The 21,906-nt window shown below is 52.4% G+C and overlaps 1 protein-coding gene across 3 annotated transcripts; it reads right to left on the bottom strand.

Moving 5' to 3' along the window:
• Positions 1 to 23: 23 nt before the first annotated feature.
• Positions 24 to 21,240, bottom strand: LOC122831717 (DENN domain-containing protein 4B-like). Of its 3 annotated transcripts, XM_044118104.1 has the most exons (30): positions 21,094 to 21,201; positions 16,437 to 17,433; positions 14,321 to 14,665; positions 10,193 to 10,448; positions 10,055 to 10,124; positions 9,454 to 9,623; positions 9,123 to 9,364; positions 8,937 to 9,003; positions 8,513 to 8,571; positions 8,164 to 8,308; positions 7,037 to 7,212; positions 6,852 to 6,952; positions 6,567 to 6,782; positions 5,635 to 5,780; positions 5,418 to 5,551; positions 5,230 to 5,344; positions 4,502 to 4,708; positions 4,295 to 4,423; positions 3,968 to 4,109; positions 3,719 to 3,877; positions 3,305 to 3,515; positions 2,960 to 3,230; positions 2,705 to 2,809; positions 2,460 to 2,635; positions 2,244 to 2,382; positions 1,936 to 2,175; positions 1,544 to 1,640; positions 1,296 to 1,461; positions 1,156 to 1,214; positions 24 to 1,070 (listed from the first exon to the last, which is right to left on the bottom strand). In XM_044118104.1, the coding sequence occupies exons 3-30, from the start codon at positions 14,644 to 14,646 to the stop codon at positions 925 to 927; spliced, it is 4,470 nt and encodes a 1,489-aa protein (XP_043974039.1). In that variant the 5' UTR covers positions 14,647 to 14,665; positions 16,437 to 17,433; positions 21,094 to 21,201; the 3' UTR covers positions 24 to 924. The 3 variants fall into 3 exon arrangements, with proteins under 3 accessions (XP_043974039.1, XP_043974040.1, XP_043974038.1); XM_044118105.1 differs by lacking the exon at positions 16,437 to 17,433 and having other exon boundaries at positions 3,719 to 3,874; positions 21,094 to 21,240; XM_044118103.1 differs by lacking the exon at positions 16,437 to 17,433 and having other exon boundaries at positions 21,094 to 21,239.
• Between the last annotated feature and the right edge of the window lie 666 nt (positions 21,241 to 21,906).

The raw sequence follows: 21,906 nt of genomic DNA on the forward strand, positions 1-21,906 counted from the left end.
AACAGAAACAACATCAGGGTTTTTTTACGTCTTTTATTGACGATTTTGTTAAAAAAGCAACATTGCCATGGTAACCACAGTCAGATATAAATAAACAGCAAATTTAAATAAACATCTCCGTGTCAGAACCGGGTCAGAACCGCCAGGGAGGATCCAGTCTTGAGTTCTGGCCGGATTCTGGTGGAGTGCTGGTCGGGTTCTGTTCGGGTTCTGGCCTAGTTCTGGTCGGGTTCGGGCCTGGTTCTGGTCTGGTTCTGGTCGGGTTCTGGCCTGGTTCTGGTCGTGTTCTGGTCGGGTTCTGGCCTGGTTCTGGTCGGGTTCTGGTCGGGTTCTGGTCGGGTTCTGGTCTGGTTCTGGTCGGGTTCTGGCCTGGTTCTGGTCGGGTTCTGGCCTGGTTCTGGTCGGGTTCTGGCCTGGTTCTGATCGGGTTCTGGCTGGTATTAAACCAATCAAAACTCTGATATTTTACATTTTCTTTCATTTTGCTTCTTAATCGTTCTGCCTCTCATCCCAGGTGGTTCTGATCCATTCTGACCCGGCTTTCCCAGCTGGTTGGAAAGCAGAAGCCTGGATGCATTGCTGAATTTCTGGTCAACAGAACCGGTTCTGAGGAGTTAAAACGGGTCAGATCCGTTTTTCACAGTTTCAACAATAAATCCACAACGACCCAGTTCAGGAAGCGGATTCCCAGGGGAATATCCGGTTCTGGGTTCCCGCTGATGACAATGCGCCTTCCTCTGACTACAGAGCAGAGCCGCAGTCCGGTCCGATCCAGTCCGGTCCGATCCGGTCGCACCGGTGTCTTCGGGATCCATAGAGGTTGGTAGAAAGTAGGATGCTGTTCCCTCCACCAGGGGGCAGCAGAGAGGCAAAGCGGGTGTTGGTTGCCGGCGTGCGGTCCGGTGCGGTCCGGTCCGGAACCGCTCAGCACTCCAGCGGCGGGTGGAAGCTGCGTCTGCAGTCGACGGCTTTGGTGCTGGGAGGCTGGGCCCGCTTCCTGCGGAGCTCGTCCCGGCCCAGGGAGCTGCTGAGGCGCAGGAACGCCGTCTTGTACTTCTTATCGAATGCAGCTGCAGACAGAGACGGGAGAGGATTGCACAGCAGAACTTGCTGGTTCTGATCGGAAACGTAACCCGGATCAACCAGCAGTCTTACCGACGTGGTCTTTTCCCATCGCTGCCAGTGTCAGGAACAACATCTCTCGGTAGAGACTCCTGTCGGTCCGGAAAACACAAACATCTGAGTTCAAGCTCAGAATGAATCATCAGAACCAGCAGGCCGGTCCGAACTCCCACCTCTGGGTCTGTGGCGACCCGGGCTGCTTCTCCAGGGTGTCCAGGAAGAGCGTGATGGCCTTGTGCACCTCGTTCATGCCCACCCAGCGCAGAACCTCCTCCAGGAAGGACAAGGTGAACGGGTGGTTGTGCCGCCTCCAGCTGTAGGTCCTCATCAGGGCGCCACCTGGTGGAGGAAGACGTTAAAGCACGGCGGGGACGCCGCTGCGTCCTGCGAGGGACGCCGCCGCGTCCGCCTGTCATCTTACTGTGGATCCTCCAAAGGACGTAGAGCGGCGGCCACTGGTCGGTGTCGGGGCTCAGCGTGTCCCAGAGGAGCCGGACCCTCACCGCAGAGTTCTCCAACTGGAACAACCAAGACAGGCTGTTAACGACTCCAGAGGCGCCCCCTGGTGGAGGCCCCTGAAAAACAGTTATACTCAGGTGCTTTCCTGGACTTTAGCTCTTCCAGAAACTACGGGTTCTGTAAAAGGAACCCACAGCTTAGCTTCTCCATGAACTTTCCAGCAGCTTGTCATTAGAAACCTGGATCTCATGAGACCAAGTTAGATCTGAACACATCAAGGTTCTGTGTTCAGACAACAGAACCTTCTTAAGCGAATGAGTTCATGTTCACAGTATTTGAGTTCTTTAGAGTCACCTGAGTGAAGTGGCTGACCAGTGGCGAGCTGCGGACCAGCTGCAGCAGGTTGCTGGGCAGACCGAGCCGCTGGAAGTACCAGACCAGGTTCCAGAAGATGATGGAGTGGCTGTCCAGAAACTGAGGCTGGGCCAGAACCGACTCGCCCTCGTTCTCCAGCAGACTCTCCAGCTCCTTCCTCAGAACCAGCGGGCTCAGGTAGGCCACCGTCACCTGAGGAGTTCCTCCCACCGACGACACCTGGGAAGAGGGCGGAGCCTGTCAGCAATGAGGAGGGACGCAGCGCGGGCAGCGGCGGGGGGAGTTACCGTGGTGGCCTTGCTGGTCACGGAGTAGGTGCTGGTTTCAGAGCTGGAGTCGTCGCTCAGCCCGTTGCACTGGGGACCACTAGGGGGCCTCACGGCGCTCTCCACCTCATCCTCCAGGTTCATGGTGCAGCGCTCCGCACTGAGAAGAAGCAAGAACAGAACCGGTAACGCTACAGAACCAGGAGCGCCTGAGCTTCCAGTCGGCTGGTTCTGTACCTGCTGACAGGCCCCGGGTCGCAGATCTCAGCGTTCAGGAACGGGACAAAGGAGGCGGCGCAGAACGGGCAGGATGAGTTCAGGTTGGAGTCGTCCGAGGTCCAGCCCGCCATGATCTCCTCGTCGTACACCAGAGAGTTGCAGCTGCGGCACAGCGAGCAGCTGGACATCAGAACCTGGACACAAACACACTGTGAGGTCCCGCCCAGAAGACACCACCTCTCCGACCACACCTACCGAGTTACCTCGATTCCTGCCCCCTCCTGGTTGGCGTCCCACGACCTGCGCACAGGATACTCCGCGGTGGCCGTATCCGTCAGGTCCAGGTCACTTCCTACCGACAGCGAGCTCTGAGGAGAAATTCCTGGTTATTCCAGACGACAGGAGAGGCCTAGACATCCAGAACTACAGGGAAACATCTCAACAAGATGTGGACAGCAGCCCCTGGTGGAGGACGCTGGATCTGCAGCTCATTGCCTTCAACAGGAACATGCAGTCACCTCTGATGTGGCGTTCACCAGCCGCTCCTTTGCCTTTAGCAGACTTTCAGCCACCTGAGACTTCCTGGACACTTTCCGACCGATCCCTCCTCCGGACCGGCGGTTTTCCACGCTGGCGGTGCGCCGGACCGATGCTCGGTTTTTGGTCGGTGTGAGGAGCTGCTGCAGTTTCCCTGCCAGGCCTCCTCGGCTCGGGGACGACACGTGGTTGGAGTTCTCGTCTACTGTCCTGGCCTTGTTCTTTCCGCCGGAGCTCCCGGATCTGTCAGATCTGCAGTCGCAACGTGAATCCTGTCAGATCGGTCGGAATAAACTCGGAAAACCCGGCGGAACGAACACACCGACCTGCTGAGCCTCGGTTCACATCTGCAGTCCAGCTCCGACTCAGTGTAGAAGGTGGAAAGGCAGACCTCACTGCGCCGCACCACGGCTCCCCCAGGGGGCGCTGCAGGCGGAGCGGAGGCTTCTCTCCGGCCCAGCGGGGGCTTCCGGTGGACCGTGTCCCCGTTTGTCCCTGAACCGTGGAGGATGGGGGACTTCTTACAGACTTTGCGCTCTGAGGGCAGAAAGGGCGTCAGGTCAGCTCTGATCTGTGGGAATCTGATCCACTAACCAGCTAATACTGGAGCTCATTATTAGCTTAGTATTGTTGCTAAGCTAAGTGGGCTCATTTTTAGTAGCTAAACGTCTGGCATATCTGATGTTCAAAATTAGCGCCTCAGAGTTAGCGCAGTTGGCTTTCTAGCTAGCAGTGCTCACCACTGACTGTGGGCGTCTTCATGCTGCTCAGGCTGGAGCTCTTCACCAGCAACCCGGTCAGAGACTCGTGACTCGAGCTTTCGCTCAGGCCGCTCCAGCTGCACTGACGAATCAGAGCGGACTGTGGGCGGGGCTTCTGATCGGGCTCCAACATGGCTACTGGGATGGAGAAAGAGATCATCTTCATCACCTTCATCTCTTAGAGCGGCGACGCGTTTATCCTGCAGGATGAACTACGAGACATCTGACCTCTGGAGCCCACAGAACCACTCTTCCACTGCCGTTTGATGGGCTGCCTGAACTGAGCCACGGCCAATAGAACGTTCCGTAGCTTAGCCCAGCGGAGACGGCCGCCCTGATTGGTCGAGGGCCACTTACACTCCAGCACAGCCTGAGGAGGGAAGACGGCCGTCAGCCCGAAGCTTTACGGTGTGTGTTGGTTTGAATTACCTTATGGGCCCCGAAGCCTGGGAAACTCAGGAGTCTGATTTAGTACTAAGGTGTGAATTGAGTTTTGATTGGTTAGGATAAGGCTGCAGATATTAATGGAAGTTAATGCGTGTTTGTGTGTGAGACCTTGTTGTAGTATCCATAGGTGATGGTGTTGGGCGTGATCCCGGCCTTCTTCATCTCCAGCAGGACTCTGACGGCGAGGACCGGCTGGCCGTACTGACCGCAGAGCTGCATCAGGATGCGGTAACACACCTGACACACACAGCAGTTTCTGTTACTGGCGGTGAGGCCCGGTCGGCCCGGTCGGCGCGCCGGCCCGGCGGGCCTCACCTCGTCGGGCAGCACCACCTTGCGGGTCTCCATGTGCCGGAGGACGTCGTGGGCGGAGTGCAGGGCGCGGACCTTGGAGCCCTCGGCCCGGACGAAGGTGGGCAGGTAGATGAACCACAGGCCGTAGCAGTGACCCAGCAGGCATTTGGACCACATGTCCGGAACCGCCGAGTACTTCTGGGCCCGCTTCTGGGCCACCTTGATCTCCTGCAGACACACAGAGGTTCTGTGAGTCCATCAGAACCAGAACCTGGTTCTGGTTGGGTCACCAGCTGGCGAAACAAAGATTATGGTCCAAAAGCGCCCCCTGCTGCCGCTTCAGAGACCTGCAAGAAAAGCAGGACTGTCATCCATCCATCTGTTCATCCATCCATCTGTTCATCCATCCATCTGTTCATCCATCTGTTCATCCATCCATCTGTTCATCCATCTGTTCATCCATCCATCTGTTCATCCATCTGTTCATCCATCCAACCAGATGTTTGAACTGTTTTATCTAATGTATGTTGTGCTTTTCTTACTCTGGTTCTGATCTGACCCGTAGAACCTTCCTCTGAACGGGCAGAATTGTTGTTTCCAGAACCACTGACTGGAAACCGGGTCAGTCGGTTCTGAAAAATTTGCTGCCACATTCTCCACTAAAATCAACACGTTAAACTACAGGAACCTCTCCATCAGGGCAGTTTGACCTTGACGGAGCAGAACCGGGTCAGAACCGGGCCGGCTACCTGCTTGGTGCGGCGGGGGGCGGGGCTGCTGGGGGCACTGCCTCTGGCCGGGGCGCGCAGTGGGTCCTGCGGTCGGTCGAACAGCTCCGCCGTCAGCCTGGGGAACGTCTCGTAGCTGTTGGACGAGAGACGCGTCAGATCACATGGCACCTGATGTGTTGGCTCCGCCCCTCGGGGAGGAGCCTCACCTGTAGTGGGCGGGGCACTCGGTGCCGTCGGCCTCCTGCGGCTCCTCGGGCGGCATGATGAAGACGGTGTGTTCGCCGCCGCCGTTCTCGTCCAGGTCGATCAGCCGCACCTCCTCCGGCTTCTCAACGTCCACCTGTGGACCCGAAGGTCAGCGGGTCAACGAATGGTCAACAGAAGTTCACCGGGCCAAAAGAAGGAAACGATTAGACCTCTGACCTTCTGGACGCACTCGTCGAAGAACTCGAGGCAGGCGTGGCGGTCGCTGACGAAGGAGCATTCCTCGATGAACTGGGTGAACATCTGGGTCCGGCTCAGCTGGGCGTACAGCTTCTGCTGGCTCCGGTCCCGAGACTTCAGGAAACCTGCAGTAACAGGGTCAAAGGTCGTTCAAAGTCTAACCAGTAGTCTTAGAAATGAAATATTTAAATAGATCAGTTCTCAAACTCTGTCAGGCTGAGGACACCTGACCTGAAATCCTCTTAGCATATGATGAAAACAGGAGTCTGTTAACGTCAACATGGGCATCTTGAGTTATTTACAGATTCTGACGGTGGAGAAGTTTCTAATGTCAGACACATGCAAATAAAAAACAAACTGTTCTTTACTGTTTTGTGCATTAATAACATTTAGGGCTCTTTACCATCATTATTATTAACACAATCCTTTGGTAAGCTAACAGTAGTGTCGCACTTTAAGCTGACGTCACAGCAAATAAACGGTCGCTTACTTGCAGTACCTGGCGGACCACTAGGGGGCGGCCGCGGACCACCAGTCCGGGGAATCTCAACCTGTGATTCTAGAGCAGTCTTTCTTAAACTGTGGCTCCCCCTAGTGGTGCACAAGGTGCTGCATGTAAACAACTGTTTCTTTGCCGAGACTCGCACAGTTACTAATAGATTATATTTAACAATAATAACGGATAAGAACCTTAATATGCTGGTGTAAAGAAACAACACCAGGGCATTTTGCTTTAGGATAAATAAAGTGTTGTTGGATTTTAAAGCAGGAATATTTTAAATTTCTCTGGTGCAGAACCTTTATTGTTTCTAGAACAGTATAATGCCTCTGCTGACAGTGAGGAGGGTGAGCAGAGTCTCTGCAGCAGAACCTTCCTGCAGAGACTGGAGCGTGTTTAGAGGAGAGCGCACCCTGCAGGTTGAATAGGGAGCTGCAGTCAGTGGTGGTGTCGGACGGCGCCTGAGTGATGGGCAGCAGGAAGGCGCGGTAACCCCGCAGCAGGCAGCTCATGAAGCGCAGGAAGGCCTCCTGGATCTCCAGCTCCAGCTGCTTCTGCCGCCGGTAGATCTGGTCGTAGTCGGTGAGCAGAAACTCCAGGGTCGCCTCCTCCTGGCCGGGGCTGCAAACTGCAGGAAGAAGCACAGTGTGACCCCTGACCTCTAGGCGCTCTCGTGACGCGCTCAGCGGCCACTCACTCTTCTCCAGGGTCTGGTGCAGGTTGGTCAGTGTGCTGAACAGCGTCTTTCCGTGCTTCCTGGGTAGCAATCGCCACGACAACAGCTTCTTATCCTCTGACCTGCAGGGATCCGAACAAGAGCAGCCGAAGATCTCCTTGTTAGCGGCTGCAGAAGCTGCAGAAGCTGCAGCGACTCGGACTCACTGGAAGATGGTATTGGTGTCCAGGTCGACGCAGACGACCTCTGGCGGGGGGTCGTAGAGATCAAAGTAGCTGGAGTGAACGCCGACGATGAAAGGCATGGGCGCCAGCAGCACGTCGGCCATCTGCAGCGGGCACAGAGGGATGTAGGGGCAGATCCAGCGCAGCGGGAAGGTCATCTGCACACACAACGAGAGCAGAGCCAAACATCTGTAGCTTCAGTCAGAATAACAGACTTTAGTCATAAATGAGCAGAAATGACTTCAACAAGTCCAAAACTTTGAGTCCAACTTCTTTAGTTCTGTTTATGATGGTGTTGTGTAATATCTTTAATAATGTTGCATAATCCAGAGAAGAAACATCTGCCACAGTTTAGAGAAAAGGTCTTCAACAAGGAGGTCATAAAATTTCTGATTATTTTGACATTTTTTCTAAATCTTTTTAAAAATTGATAACATGATAAAACTGATAAAATGGGGTGTGATTAATATATTTTATTTTATTGATAATTTACCAGAATTAAAAGGAAGTGAAAGTGAACTGATGTGTTGTACCGGGTTACGCCACAAGGTGGCGGTGCTTCCCCTGCTTTACTCGTCAGGATGTGAAAAAGGGCACAGAGAGCAAAAATTCTGCGTCTTAGTTTAGTTAATTCCAAGTTATTAATGTTATCCAAGCACATGAATGTGGTTCCTATAAAGTCTTTATCATCTTCCATTTATTATAAGTGTCCTACTGGGTTAGCATTTCGGCACCAGCATGCTAGTTACCCCTTTAGTTTAGCAGCCCAGTGCAAAACTAGCATTTTTCCACACTAATGCATAATTGTAAATTCATTAAAGATTCACAAAAATTGTTAAAAACATTGGGCTTCAGTGATGCTAACTCCCATCTGCAGGTGGCAGTATTACTTACTGCCACTACTCTGCAGCCTCAGCCTAACTTGATGTCAGTGATCAAGAAACAAAATATCACATCTGTCATACACGAGGACCCAGGCTAAAAACTGCATTGTTTCTGAATAATTAACATATTTAGCTTTTGGAACCAGAACCGGCTCCTCCAGGTCTGCTCAGCTCCAGGTAGCAGACCCGACCCGGTTCTGTTTCAGGAGGAGGGTGGAGTCTTACAGAGACGAGGGCCTCGCTGACGGAGGTCAGGACGTCGGGTCGCAGTGAGTGCAGCAGCAGCTTGTGTTCAGTGAGGACGGCAAGCAGCAGTGTGCAGGAGTTCTCTGGACCCAGGTTCTGGAGCAGCTTCAGGAAGCTCGCACCGCTGCCACACACACACACACACACACACACACACACACACACACACACACACACACACACACACAGTTAGCATGAAAATCACAAACAAAGGACTCAATCAGGCAAGTGTCGGAGAAATTAAAGGAACAGTTCAACGTTTGAGCCAAGTGTGTTTACTGAGGTCTGGTGTTCCTCAAGGTTCTGTTTCTGACCCAGTCACACTCACCTGAGTGGGAGTGGGGAGGAGACCGGCTGGCAGAGCAGCAGGTTGTCATACGGAGAGAGCTGCAACACAGATGGGAAAATGAAACCATGAAGGGACCTGAAGGATTCCCCTGGAGGAGCTGGAACAAGTAGCTGGGGAGAGGGAAGTCTGGGCCTCCCCTGTTAGGCTGCTGACCCCGCGACCCCGGATAAGTGAAGAAGATGGAGAGACGGATGAATGAACCTGAAGTCTGTTGGGTCTTCAGGTCCAGACAGAGGAGTGACCAGTGGAGCAGATCTCTATCTGAGATCAGGCGATATGCTGATGATACTGAGTTATATCCAAAACCTCGTCTGGTTTTTATTTATCTAGTCTCTCATCCACAGTTGAAACTTTTCTGGTATTGGTTGCCGAGTTCACAGGTGTGTTTGGGTTGGACTTTTACCTGAACGAGGATCCGTGGACGCTGAGGGGAAGGGAACGGAACGTTGTGCATGAAGCTGGAGATGTGTCTGCAGAGACAGGAACAAAGATGAATAAAGACAGAGGAGAAGAAGAAGAGATGCAGACTCCGTAAACGAAGAACTTTTTGATCTGAAAACACGGCTCAGTGGAAAAGAAGGATTCTGACTTCTCGAGTGGCAGGACGTGCGGCCCGGAGATGGAGTATCTGTAGATGAAGGTGAGGAACTTCTGGAAGACGGTGAAGAAGGGCCAGTGGGACAGGACGCAGATGCTCTTCTTGGTGTGCAGACTGCGGCTGGTGATGGGCCGGCGGTCCACCACGCTCAGCAGGCCGAGCCGGACGTTCTGCCGCTCGGACAGAAGATCCCTGGAGAACGACTCGTAGAACTGGATGGCAGCGCCGTATACCTGCAGATCAGAGATGGCGTTACTTGATGCTGGTGTTCGCCACCTCTCTGGACATTTGGTCTAACCACAGCAACCATCTCTGGACCTACCTTGTCTCCGGAGGCAGACGTGAGGACGAAGGTGGAAAAGACAGGCAGCTGGTACTTGGAGTTCAGCGGCCAGCTCTCCACAGTGACGCCCATCGGCAAACAGAAGACCGGCACCGACTCAGGAAGAGGGAACGCCTCCAGGTCCTCCTCTGGGTACCGGCTGATCAGACCTGCAGAACACAGAAGTCTGAGAGTGCAGACGCAGGAGAGGATCTCTCTGCTTCATGAAGTGATTTCTGTCCAAAAACACCCTGATGTATGAAGTTCTCCTGGTTTCTGGGAGCTTAAAGTTTGGTGGTGGGCACATTTCTGCTAATCTGCTAACAGCAAAGCTAATATTTAGCTTAGCATGTTAACATTTTTGGTAACTTACCAAACACCATGCTAGAATAACATTTTAGCGTTAGTGTATCTAATATTTGTGATTAGCACATTAGTGTTAGCAACTTAGCACAGCTAACTCTTAAGTTATTGATTGCCATCACTGATGTCATTATTATTTGAAACCTGGCTGCTAGGAACCAAACTGTGAACCCAAACCCAGATCTCGTCCATCTGCAGCTTCTCTGATACAACAGGAAGTAGCTGAGCACCGACTCACTGGCTTCGAACACCAGGGCGTTGGCTTTGGCCACGGCTCTCTTGTAGCAGACGTGCAGAGCTGGACCCCACTGCAGAAACAGGAGCTATTAGTATCCACACCGTCAGAGAACCGGTCCGGACCACCACCGCTACTCACCATGCCCGTGTTGAGGTTCTTGTCGACCCGGCAGAATGTGTGCGGTGCCACCTCCCCCTTGCTGGGCATCAGCAGGGCGATGTCGGTGACGCCCAGCGTGTGCAGGCCCTGTGAGTCCAGGGCCCGGCGGTACATGAGGAAGACCCGGTGGGCTGTGGGGGCGCCGCCAGAGCTCAGGCTGGCCGAGCGGCTATAGGGTGTGGTCTCCATGACGTACCAGCCCTGCTTCGGCTGCTCCTTCCCCTCATACAGAACCCTGCGGATCAGAACACCACAGGGACCGACTCAGAAACACGGCCACTAGGTGGCAGCAGAGCCGCGCTGTTCCTTTAAATCTACTGAACTGGTTCCCTGAATTCTCATCGAGGTCAGATGAGCTGGATCTGACCCGCTGACATCCCACCAAGAGCAGAACCAGGACCAGGACCAGAACCAGAACCAGGACCAGAAACAGACCCAGAACCAGGACCAGGACCAGAACCAGAACCAGAACCAGGACCAGATCCAGAACCAGGACCAGAAACAGACCCAGAACCAGGACCAGGACCAGAACCAGAACCAGAACCAGGACCAGATCCAGAACCAGGACCAGGACCAGATCCAGGACCAGAACCAGAACCAGGACCAGAACCAGAACCAGATCCTGATCCAGGACCAGATCCAGAACCAGGACCAGGACCAGAACCAGGACCAGAACCAGGACCAGATCCTGATCCAGGACCAGAACCAGATCCAGAACCAGGACCAGGACCAGAACCAGGACCAGAACCAGGACCAGAACCAGAACCAGAACCAGAACCAGACCCAGAACCAGATCCAGAACCAGAACCAGACCCAGGACCAGAACCAAGACCAGATCCAGGACCAGAACCAGAACCAGAACCAGACCCAAGACCAGGAATAGGACCAGAACCAAAACCAGGACCAGATCCAGAACCAGGACCAGGACCAGATCCAGGACCAGAACCAGAACCAGACCCAAGACCAGGAATAGGACCAGAACCAAAACCAGGACCAGATCCAGAACCAGAACCAGAACCAGACCAGATCCAGAACCAGAACCAGAACCAGGACCAGATCCAGATCCAGAACCAGGACCAGAACCAGATCCAGAACCAGGACCAGGACCAGATCCTGATCCAGGACCAGAACCAGATCCAGAACCAGGACCAGGACCAGATCCAGGACCAGGACCAGAACCAGAACCAGAACCAGGACCAGAACCAGAACCAGAACCAGGACCAGATCCAGGACCAGGACCAGAACCAGAACCAGGACCAGAACCAGAACCAGGACCAGAACCAGAACCAGATCCAGAACCTGGACCAGACCCAGAACCAGAACCAGGACCAGATCCAGAACCAGAACCAGAACCAGAACCAGGACCAGATCCAGAACCAGGACCAGAACCAGATCCAGAACCAGGACCAGATCCAGAACCAGGACCAGAACCAGGACCAGAACCAGAACCAGGACCAGGACCAGATCCAGGACCAGGACCAGAACCAGAACCAGAACCAGGACCAGAACCAGAACCAGAACCAGAACCAGAACCAGAACCAGGACCAGATCCAGAACCAGGACCAGAACCAGATCCAGAACCAGGACCAGATCCAGAACCAGGACCAGAACCAGGACCAGAACCAGAACCAGGACCAGGACCAGATCCAGGACCAGGACCAGAACCAGAACCAGAACCAGGACCAGATCCAGGACCAGGACCAGAACCAGAACCAGGACCAGAACCAGAACCAGAACCAGGACCAGAACCAGAACCAGATCCAGAACCTGGACCAGACCCAGAACCAGAACCAGGACCAGATCCAGAACCAGGACCAGAACCAGAACCAGATCCAGAACCAGGACCAGAACCAGGACCAGAACCAGAACCAGGACCAGGACCAGATCCAGGACCAGGACCAGAACCAGAACCAGAACCAGGACCAGAACCAGAACCAGAACCAGAACCAGAACCAGATCCAGAACCAGGACCAGAACCAGGACCAGAACCAGAACCAGGACCAGGACCAGATCCAGGACCAGAACCAGAACCAGAACCAGAACCAGGACCAGATCCAGAACCAGGACCAGAACCAGAACCAGATCCAGAACCAGGACCAGAACCAGGACCAGAACCAGAACCAGGACCAGGACCAGATCCAGGACCAGGACCAGAACCAGAACCAGAACCAGGACCAGAACCAGAACCAGAACCAGAACCAGGACCAGATCCAGGACCAGGACCAGAACCAGAACCAGGACCAGAACCAGAACCAGAACCAGGACCAGAACCAGAACCAGATCCAGAACCTGGACCAGACCCAGAACCAGAACCAGGACCAGATCCAGAACCAGAACCAGAACCAGAACCAGGACCAGATCCAGAACCAGGACCAGAACCAGATCCAGAACCAGGACCAGATCCAGAACCAGGACCAGAACCAGAACCAGATCCAGAACCAGGACCAGAACCAGGACCAGAACCAGAACCAGGACCAGGACCAGAACCAGAACCAGGACAAGAACCAGAACGAGAACCAGGACCAGAACCAGAACCAGAACCAGATCCAGAACCTGGACCAGATCCAGGACCAGAACCAGGACCAGAACCAGGACCAGAACCAGAACCAGGACCAGATCCAGAACCAGGACCAGGACCAGACCCAGAACCAGGACCAGATCCAGAACCAGGACCAGAACCAGGACCAGATCCAGGACCAGAACCAGAACCAGGACCAGAACCAGAACCAGGACCAGAACCAGAACCAGAACCAGACCCAGAACCAGAACCAGGACCAGATCCAGAACCAGGACCAGGACCAGGACCAGATCCAGGACCAGAACCAGGACCAGGACCAGAACCAGAACCAGAACCAGAACCAGACCCAGAACCAGAACCAGAACCAGGACCAGAACCAGGACCAGGACCAGAACCAGAACCAGAACCAGACCCAGAACCAGGACCAGATCCAGAACCAGGACCAGAACCAGGACCAGAACCAGAACCAGGACCAGAACCAGAACCAGACCCAAGACCAGGAATAGAACCAGAACCAGAACCAGGACCAGATCCAGACCCAGAACCAGAACCAGAACCAGGACCAGATCCAGAACCAGAACCAGGACCAGACCCAGAACCAGAACCAGAACCAGAACCAGAACCAAAACCAGGACCAGATCCAGGACCAGAACCAGGACCAGAACCAGAACCAGGACCAGGACCAGAACCAGAACCAGGACAAGAACCAGAACGAGAACCAGGACCAGAACCAGAACCAGAACCAGATCCAGAACCAGGACCTGGACCAGATCCAGGACCAGAACCAGGACCAGAACCAGGACCAGAACCAGAACCAGGACCAGATCCAGAACCAGATCCAGAACCAGGACCAGGACCAGAGCCAGGACCAGGACCAGATCCAGGACCAGAACAAGAACCAGGACCAGAACCAGAACCAGAACCAGACCCAGAACCAGGACCAGATCCAGAACCAGAACCAGGACCAGGACCAGGACCAGATCCAGGACCAGAACCAGGACCAGAACCAGAACCAGACCCAGAACCAGAACCAGAACCAGGACCAGAACCAGGACCAGATCCAGGACCAGAACCAGAACCAGGACCAGAACCAGAACCAGACCCAGAACCAGAACCAGGACCAGATCCAGAACCAGGACCAGGACCAGAACCAGGACCAGAACCAGAACCAGGACCAGAACCAGAACCAGACCCAAGACCAGGAATAGAACCAGAACCAGAACCAGGACCAGATCCAGACCCAGAACCAGAACCAGGACCAGATCCAGAACCAGAACCAGGACCAGACCCAGAACCAGAACCAGAACCAGAACCAGAACCAAAACCAGGACCAGATCCAGAACCAGGACCAGGACCAGATCCAGGACCAGAACCAGAACCAGGACCAGAACCAGAACCAGACCCAAGACCAGGAATAGAACCAGAACCAGAACCAGGACCAGATCCTGATCCAGAACCAGAACCAGAACCAGAACCAGAACCAGAACCAGGACCAGATCCAGAACCAGGACCAGACCCAGAACCAGAACCAAGACCAGAACCAGAATCATAACCAGAACCAGATCCAGAACCAGAGTGCAGTGACTTACCCCAGCTCCAGGACCGGTGGTTTGTCCCGCCCCCGGCGGTAGCACAGGTAGAGGTGTGGGTTGTTGATGAGCCCGGCGCTCAGCTCGGCCGAGTGGCCCCCCAGGGTTTTCTCTATGCAGGTGAAACCTTCCGGTACTTCCTCCCCCAGACCGCGAGCGATCACCGCCAGGTCCGTCACCGGCTCCGCCGCTCGGACCGCCGCCGCTGATGGTGAAGAGGAGGAGGAGGCCCGGCCGTCTTCGCCCAGGGACCTCCAGGGCCCGGCGGGGTCCAGGCCCGCCACCACGAAGTAGTCCACCAGCTGGGGACATTTCTCATCCGTCATGCCTCCTGAATGGCCTTCGCTGCAGGGTCAGAGGTCAGAGGTCACCAGCAGAGGGTTAAAGCTTCAGTGGAAAATACGTCCTACAATTTTATAAATATCATAAACCCTGAGAATCCTGAAGAGGCAAAACACGGCTATGGACTCAATCCAAAACGGAACGGGATTAGAACTGGATCAGACCAGTTCCAAACCAGGTTGGACCAAGTTCAATCTTCAGCTCAACCAGTCTCAATCTAGATCAGGTTCAAATTTGGTTTGAACCCGGTTTAGACCAGATGTAAACTAGTCTGAACTAGGTTCAGACTAAAGATTAGACCTGGTTTAATCTAATCCAATCTGGATTAGATTGGAAACCAGGTTCAATCTAATCCAGTTTCAAACCCGGTTGAGTGATTCCACTGAACCTCCTGTGAACAAATTAATCCAGATTACAGGAAGTCTAGGAATTCATTTCTGACTGTGACTCTAGTTTAAGAATCAGCTTCACTTTCTGACAAACTGACCCGGTTCTGGTTCTGCTGAACCAGCCAGTTCCGTCCTGTTGGGCTCAGATTTAGACCCGTCATCAGGGGAAAAAGAGGTCAAAGGTCAGCTGGCAAACAGGAAGAGGCCTAGCAGCCTGCTTCCTGTTCTTTGAGGACTTCCTGTGCGGTCGCCAGTTACCATGGTGACAGCACATCAGGTTACCAACGGTTCTGTTACCTTCAGTCAGAACCGAAGGAAGGAAAAACTAGCAGAACTGCCCGGTTCTGATCGGATCATCCAGCCCCGATGAACAGGAAGTACTGCAGCAGCTGGTTCTGACCCAAACAGAACCCAACTCGATTCTGAAACCAGTTATAAACCAGAACCAGATTAAAGTGAGCTCAGACTGGAACCAGAACCGACCCAAACAGCAGAATGGTTTATTGCACTTCCTCCCCAGCTGAGCATCAAGTGGGCGGGGCTTGCTGCTCACTTCCTGTTTCCACAGGAAGCAGAAAAAACAAGCTGAGAATAAATGTGATGAAGTCAGTCAGTTTCACATTAGAATCAGAACCAACTGATCCAAAGGCAGCTTCAGAGAAACTAAACCTTCCAGAACCTCCAGAACTTCTTCAGTCAGGTTTTGTCATCGCCATAGCAACAACTGATTTCATCACTTCCTGTTTCTGAGCAGATCCAGGAAAACCCGGAGAACCAGATTTCCTCAGCGCACCGGGTCACTTCGGGTCGAATGGGACGACGATGATGATGATGATGATGATGATGATGATGATGGTGGCGCCGACGTCTCCAACCCGGGTCGGCCGGCTGGTACCACTGGGCCCAACAGAGGCTGCTTGTCACTGATGGTTGTCATGGCAATGCATCAGGCAGAGTCACATGACTGCAGCTTTCAGTCAGACTGAACAATGGAGGCTTGACTGGACCAGAACCAGAACCAGACAGAGACCCGATGAATCACGGAAACAATGTTTACTTATGGATTTATTTATTATTTACATTATTTATTTATCTCTTTTGGTTTTTTTAAATAAATTATTTATTTCAGTCTATGACTGAAATTTATTTTATTATTTTATTTATTATATTTTCTTTCCCTCACATTAAAATATTTCACATGTATTTTTTGCAAATTCAGTAATTATTGTTTCATTTAATGATTTCTATATTTCTTCCTGCTTATTGTTTTTAGTTTTCGTCATTTTGTTAATTTTATTAGTTTCCTGGTTTCCTAACAGGCCACCGTAGTAACAGATCTGATCGAGGTAAAACTCCAGGCGCATCACAGAAACTTTTAGTCTCACCTGGTCTGTTACTGTAACGACCTTTGACCTGCTGGACCAATCCTTGGTTTCTGGTTCGGTATGAATGCAGAACGCAGCAGCCAGAAGGAATCCTGTCGGTTCTGTTCTCTCCACTGGTCGCTTTAGGACGGGTTAAAGTTCTGGTGCCGACCTGCAGAACGTCACATGGGCAGGCTGCCGGTTCTGCTGCCGGTTCTGCTGCCGGTTCTGTAGGAACTAAAGGTTCTGCTGGTTCTGTTAAAATTCGTTTAGCAGTCAGAGGTTTTGGACTTTTTTCCCTCACAGCTCTGATTTCTGACTGGAGGTTTTTAAAAGGTTTCTTATGTTGTTTTAGGTTTTGAATAGTTTAAGCTTAAATTATATAATTTAGAATTTTATATTACATGACATTTATTTCCGTTATCTTCTGATGCATTTTGCTGTTTCATGTATTTCTTTGAAAAAACAGAGAAGTGAAACAGACTCAGAGTCTTCCTCGCTGAACAGACTGTTGCCGTGGTTACAGGGACAGAACCTGAGTTCTTCCAGAGATGTAAACATCACGTCGGTGTCGACCACTTCCTGTTCATCTGACTCAGAACAGAGTCAGACTGTGTTTCCTTCCACTCAATTTTCCATGAAGAAGTTGCACAGCCTTCCTTAGAGACAGTCAGTGACTGTGTGCTGGTCAGAACCAGAACCAGAACCAGAACTCTCTCTTGTTGAATGAAGTGATCTGAGTTTTATTGAAAGCTTCAGTGTTGTTCCTGTGGTGGTTCTAGACTTTGGCCCGTCTCAGAGGTTCCGGCCCGTCTCAGAGGTTCCGGCCCGTCTCAGAGGTTCCGGCCCGTCTCAGAGGTTCCGGCCCGTCTCAGAGGTTCCGGCCCGTCTCAGAGGTTCCAGCCCGTCTCAGAGGTTCCGGCCCGTCTCAGAGGTTCCGGCCCGTCTCAGAGGCCTGTTTCAGCAGCAGGCTGAAAGCCGAGGCGTGGAGGCTCCAAATATCTGCCTCTATTTTTATCTGCAGCAGAGAAGAGAGAAACAGCTGCTGCCGGGATGACAGAGCAGAACCAGAACCAGAACAGGATCAGAACCCGACCCGTCTCCATCTGTGGTGTTCAATAGAACCAGAGCCAGACTTTCTAGCCCACAGAATTACTACTCTGCTGGGTGGTGCTGGTTGTGATCCGCTGAACCACAGAAACACAGAACGGCTCTGGACACAAAAACAACATGGCCGATGGGGATGGATGCAGATTGGATGCTGACTGGATGCTGGTTGGATGCTGACTGGATGCTGGTTGGATGCTGACTGGATGTTGGTTGGATGCTGACTGGATGTTGGTTGGATGCTGACTGGATGTTGGTTGGATGCTGACTGGATGTTGGTTGGATACTGGTTGGATGCTGACTGGATGTTGGTTGGATGCTGACTGGATGTTGGTTGGATGCTGGTTGGATGCTGACTGGATGTTGGTTGGATGCTGACTGGATGTTGGTTGGATGTTGGTTGGATGCTGAATGGATGTTGGTTGGATGCTGACTGGATGTTGGTTGGATGCTGACTGGATGTTGGTTGGATGCTGGTTGGATGCTGACTGGATGTTGGTTGGATGCTGACTGGATGTTGGTTGGATGCTGACTGGATGTTGGTTGGATGTTGGTTGGATGCTGAATGGATGTTGGTTGAATACTGGTTGGATGCTGACTGGACGCTGGTTGGATGCTGACTGGACGCTGGTTGGATGCTGACTGGATGTTGGTTGGATGCTGACTGGATGTTGGTTGGATGTTGGTTGGATGCTGACTGGATGTTGGTTGGATGCTGGTTGGGTGCTGACTGGATGTTGGTTGGATGCTGACTGGATGTTGGTTGGATGCTGGTTGGATGCTGACTGGATGTTGGTTGGATGCTGACTGGATGTTGGTTGGATGCTGACTGGATGTTGGTTGGATGTTGGTTGGATGCTGAATGGATGTTGGTTGAATACTGGTTGGATGCTGACTGGATGTTGGTTGGATGCTGACTGGACGCTGGTTGGATGCTGGTTGGATGCTGACTGGATGTTGGTTGGATGCTGACTGGATGTTGGTTGGATGCTGACTGGATGTTGGTTGGATGCTGGTTGGGTGCTGACTGGATGTTGGTTGGATGCTGACTGGATGTTGGTTGGATGCTGGTTGGATACTGGTTGGATGCTGACTGGATGTTGGTTGGATGTTGGTTGGATGCTGGTTGGATACTGGTTGGATGCTGACTGGATGTTGGTTGGATGTTGGTTGGATGCTGGTTGGATACTGGTTGGATGCTGACTGGATGTTGGTTGGATACTGGTTGGATGCTGACTGGATGTTGGTTGGATGCTGGTTGGATACTGGTTGGATGCTGACTGGATGTTGGTTGGATGTTGGTTGGATGCTGGTTGGATACTGGTTGGATGCTGACTGGATGTTGGTTGGATACTGGTTGGATGCTGACTGGATGTTGGTTGGATGCTGGTTGGATACTGGTTGGATGCTGACTGGATGTTGGTTGGATGCTGGTTGGGTGCTGACTGGATGCTGGTTGGATGCTGACTGGATGTTGGTTGGATGCTGGTTGGATACTGGTTGGATGCTGACTGGATGTTGGTTGGATGTTGGTTGGATGCTGGTTGGATACTGGTTGGATGCTGACTGGATGTTGGTTGGATGTTGGTTGGATACTGGTTGGATGCTGACTGGATGTTGGTTGGATACTGGTTGGATGCTGACTGGATGTTGGTTGGATGCTGGTTGGATACTGGTTGGATGTTGGTTGGATGCTGGTTGGATACTGGTTGGATGCTGACTGGATGTTGGTTGGATGCTGGTTGGATGCTGACTGGACGCTGGTTGGATGCTGACTGGATGTTGGTTGGATGCTGGTTGGATGCTGACTGGACGCTGGTTGGATACTGGTTGGATGCTGACTGGATGCTGGTTGGATGCTGACTGGATGTTGGTTGGATGCTGTTTGGGTGGTGACTGGATGTTGGTTGGATGCTGTTTGGGTGGTGACTGGATGTTGGTTGGATGCTGACTGGATGTTGGTTGGATGCTGGTTGGATGCTGACTGGACGCTGGTTGGATGCTGACTGGATGTTGGTTGGATGCTGACTGGCTGTTGGTTGGATGCTGGTTGGATACTGGTTGGATGCTGACTGGATGCTGGTTGGATGCTGACTGGATGTTGGTTGGATGCTGTTTGGGTGGTGACTGGATGTTGGTTGGATGCTGACTGGATGTTGGTTGGATGCTGACTGGATGCTGACTGGATGCTGGTTGGATGCTGACTGGATGTTGGTTGGATGCTGACTGGATGTTGGTTGGATGCTGACTGGATGCTGACTGGATATTGGTTGGATACTGGTTGGATGCTGACTGGATGCTGGTTGGATGCTGACTGGATGCTGGTTGGATGCTGACTGGATGCTGGTTGGATGCTGACTGGATGTTGGTTTGATACTGGTTGGATGCTGGTTGGATGCTGGTTGGATGCATTGCTGCAGCTCCATCAGCTGATTTCTGATTCTGCCCCAGTGCATTCTGGGACTTGGTGTCCTCTATGTTCTCATGGATTGTTCCAGATAAACTCCAGATAATTTCATCCTGAAATCTCACAGCGTCAGTCTGACCATTCCGGATCCAACCTGTTCCACCAGAACGAGAATAGAACCAGGATCCAGCAGAACCAGAACCGAGTCTGTTATCGGAGCGTTGGCGTGTTGGTTCCTTCAGGCACAAACGTGAGTCGACACGTCCTGGAAGCTCCAGCAGCCGCAGCCACATGACTCCCATGGAGGGCTGTGATTGGAAGAAAACCTTCAGGAATCTGGATCACCTGGTTTACTCCTGACCCGGTTCTGCTGGACCTGGTCCATGTGCTGATGATTCCTGTGACCGGCTTCCTGGTTCTCAACCTCAGGGACCAACTGTGGAAAACCAGAAAACCTGGGAACGTTCTGCACATTTCATAGCAGAACGTCAGATGTCAGGAGCAAAGATCTCAGCTGCCTCTCCACAGAGCCGCATCTGATTCACGAGATGCAGCTCCTCCATCATCCAACCACGCATCTGACCATCAGCCAGCATGAGCTCCGTGCGGGGCAGCATGCATGAAAACAGGCCTCAAAACTACTGCAGCAGCCGGCTTCCATCATCGGACAGCCCGCGGTGAAGGTCTGTACGGGCTCTGAAGCAGCATTCCCGGTCACAGCGGGTCAGAGCCGCTGACATCTCCGGAATCACCGAAACAGAAAGGTTAAGGAGAAAGATTTCGGTACCGGCCGAACATTGGGACCGGATTCGGTTTGTTCCACTGTTTTTAGCGATAATGTTTAAAACTATTATAATTAATAAAAAATAATAATAACGAAACAAAGCTGCGCTGTCAGTCTAGCGGCGGTTAAACATGATTTACCAACAACCCGATCGGGCTGTGGATCATTCAACCCGGATAAAACCCGAACCCAGCCCTCTGGTTCCGAATTGCGGCAGGTCCGAACATCACTAAAAAGAAGCCAGAGAACTGTCCGACAATAGGCGCATCTCGGTGTCCGTTACCCTCCGTAGCAGTTAGTGGCTAACTGGGAGTCGGACTGGGTCCGGCCCGGTTCGGTTTTGGGCGGTACCGGCTCAGCTGGAGGCGGGAGGACCGTACCTGGATGTGTCAGCTGGTTCGACCCGCAGGTGAGAGGAAGGAGGTCATGGTCAGGTCGATGCCAGCCAGGTTCCGTCCATGTTAGCAGTTCTGATCCGAGAGGCGAAGAGGAAGAAAAAGAGGAAGATGGACGCAACACGCCACACTGCTTCCGGAAGAGACCTTCAAAATAAGAGCACGAACGCCTCACTTGCAGTTAATCAGATTTCCAATTGTTTTATTGCTTTGTTCATGTTGTCATTTACATTCATCCATCCATCATCCATCCATCCATCATCCATCCATCCATCCATCCGTCCATCCATCCGCCCTGGCGCTCTTTCAGTCTAAAGTCTATATTATGTCAATAACAATTTCAATAATTTATAATTGTGATTTTATTTGGGTTTTGGAATCTCCTCAGTTAATCACAGAATCTGGATTTTCTGGACAAAATGGCTGAACATCAGCTTTAAAGATATCCCTGCTGTGCTTTCAGTGGTTGAGTAATCCTCCAACCGTTTGTCTAATAAATAATCTATAATCCATCTGACTTCCTTCAGGGTATTTCTCTTTAGATTGAGATTAGTGGTACATTTATTTTGAAGCCTCATAGCACTGTTTCCGGTTCAGATGCGGTAAGATTGACGCAGCTGCAGCTGTCAGAAGGCGAAAGATGAATTTATTAACCCACTGCAGAGCCGTCCCCTCCATCTGGACCAGAACCAGCATAACCAGCACCAACTTCCGGTTCGGGGCCCGCCAGACCCAACCCAGCAGGGTCGGTTCTGGGAGTTTCACATGGAAAGATCCAGAACTGATGGCAGAACACAA

Source organism: Gambusia affinis, linkage group LG05, assembly GCF_019740435.1.
Source record: "Gambusia affinis linkage group LG05, SWU_Gaff_1.0, whole genome shotgun sequence".
NCBI lineage: Eukaryota > Metazoa > Chordata > Actinopteri > Cyprinodontiformes > Poeciliidae > Gambusia > Gambusia affinis.

What these genes read in the sequence shown, in the direction of transcription:
- LOC122831717 (XM_044118103.1), bottom strand. Translation starts at nt 14,646, where the DNA reads ATGACGGATGAGAAATGTCCCCAGCTGGTGGACTACTTCGTGGTGGCG. An exon ending in CCTATGGATACTACAACAAG is followed by an intron (nt 4,110 to 4,294) that starts GTCTCACACACA and finishes TTCCCTCCTCAG; the next exon opens with GCTGTGCTGGAGTGTAAGTG. An exon ending in GATGGGAAAAGACCACGTCG is followed by an intron (nt 1,071 to 1,155) that starts GTAAGACTGCTG and finishes CTCTGTCTGCAG; the next exon opens with CTGCATTCGATAAGAAGTAC.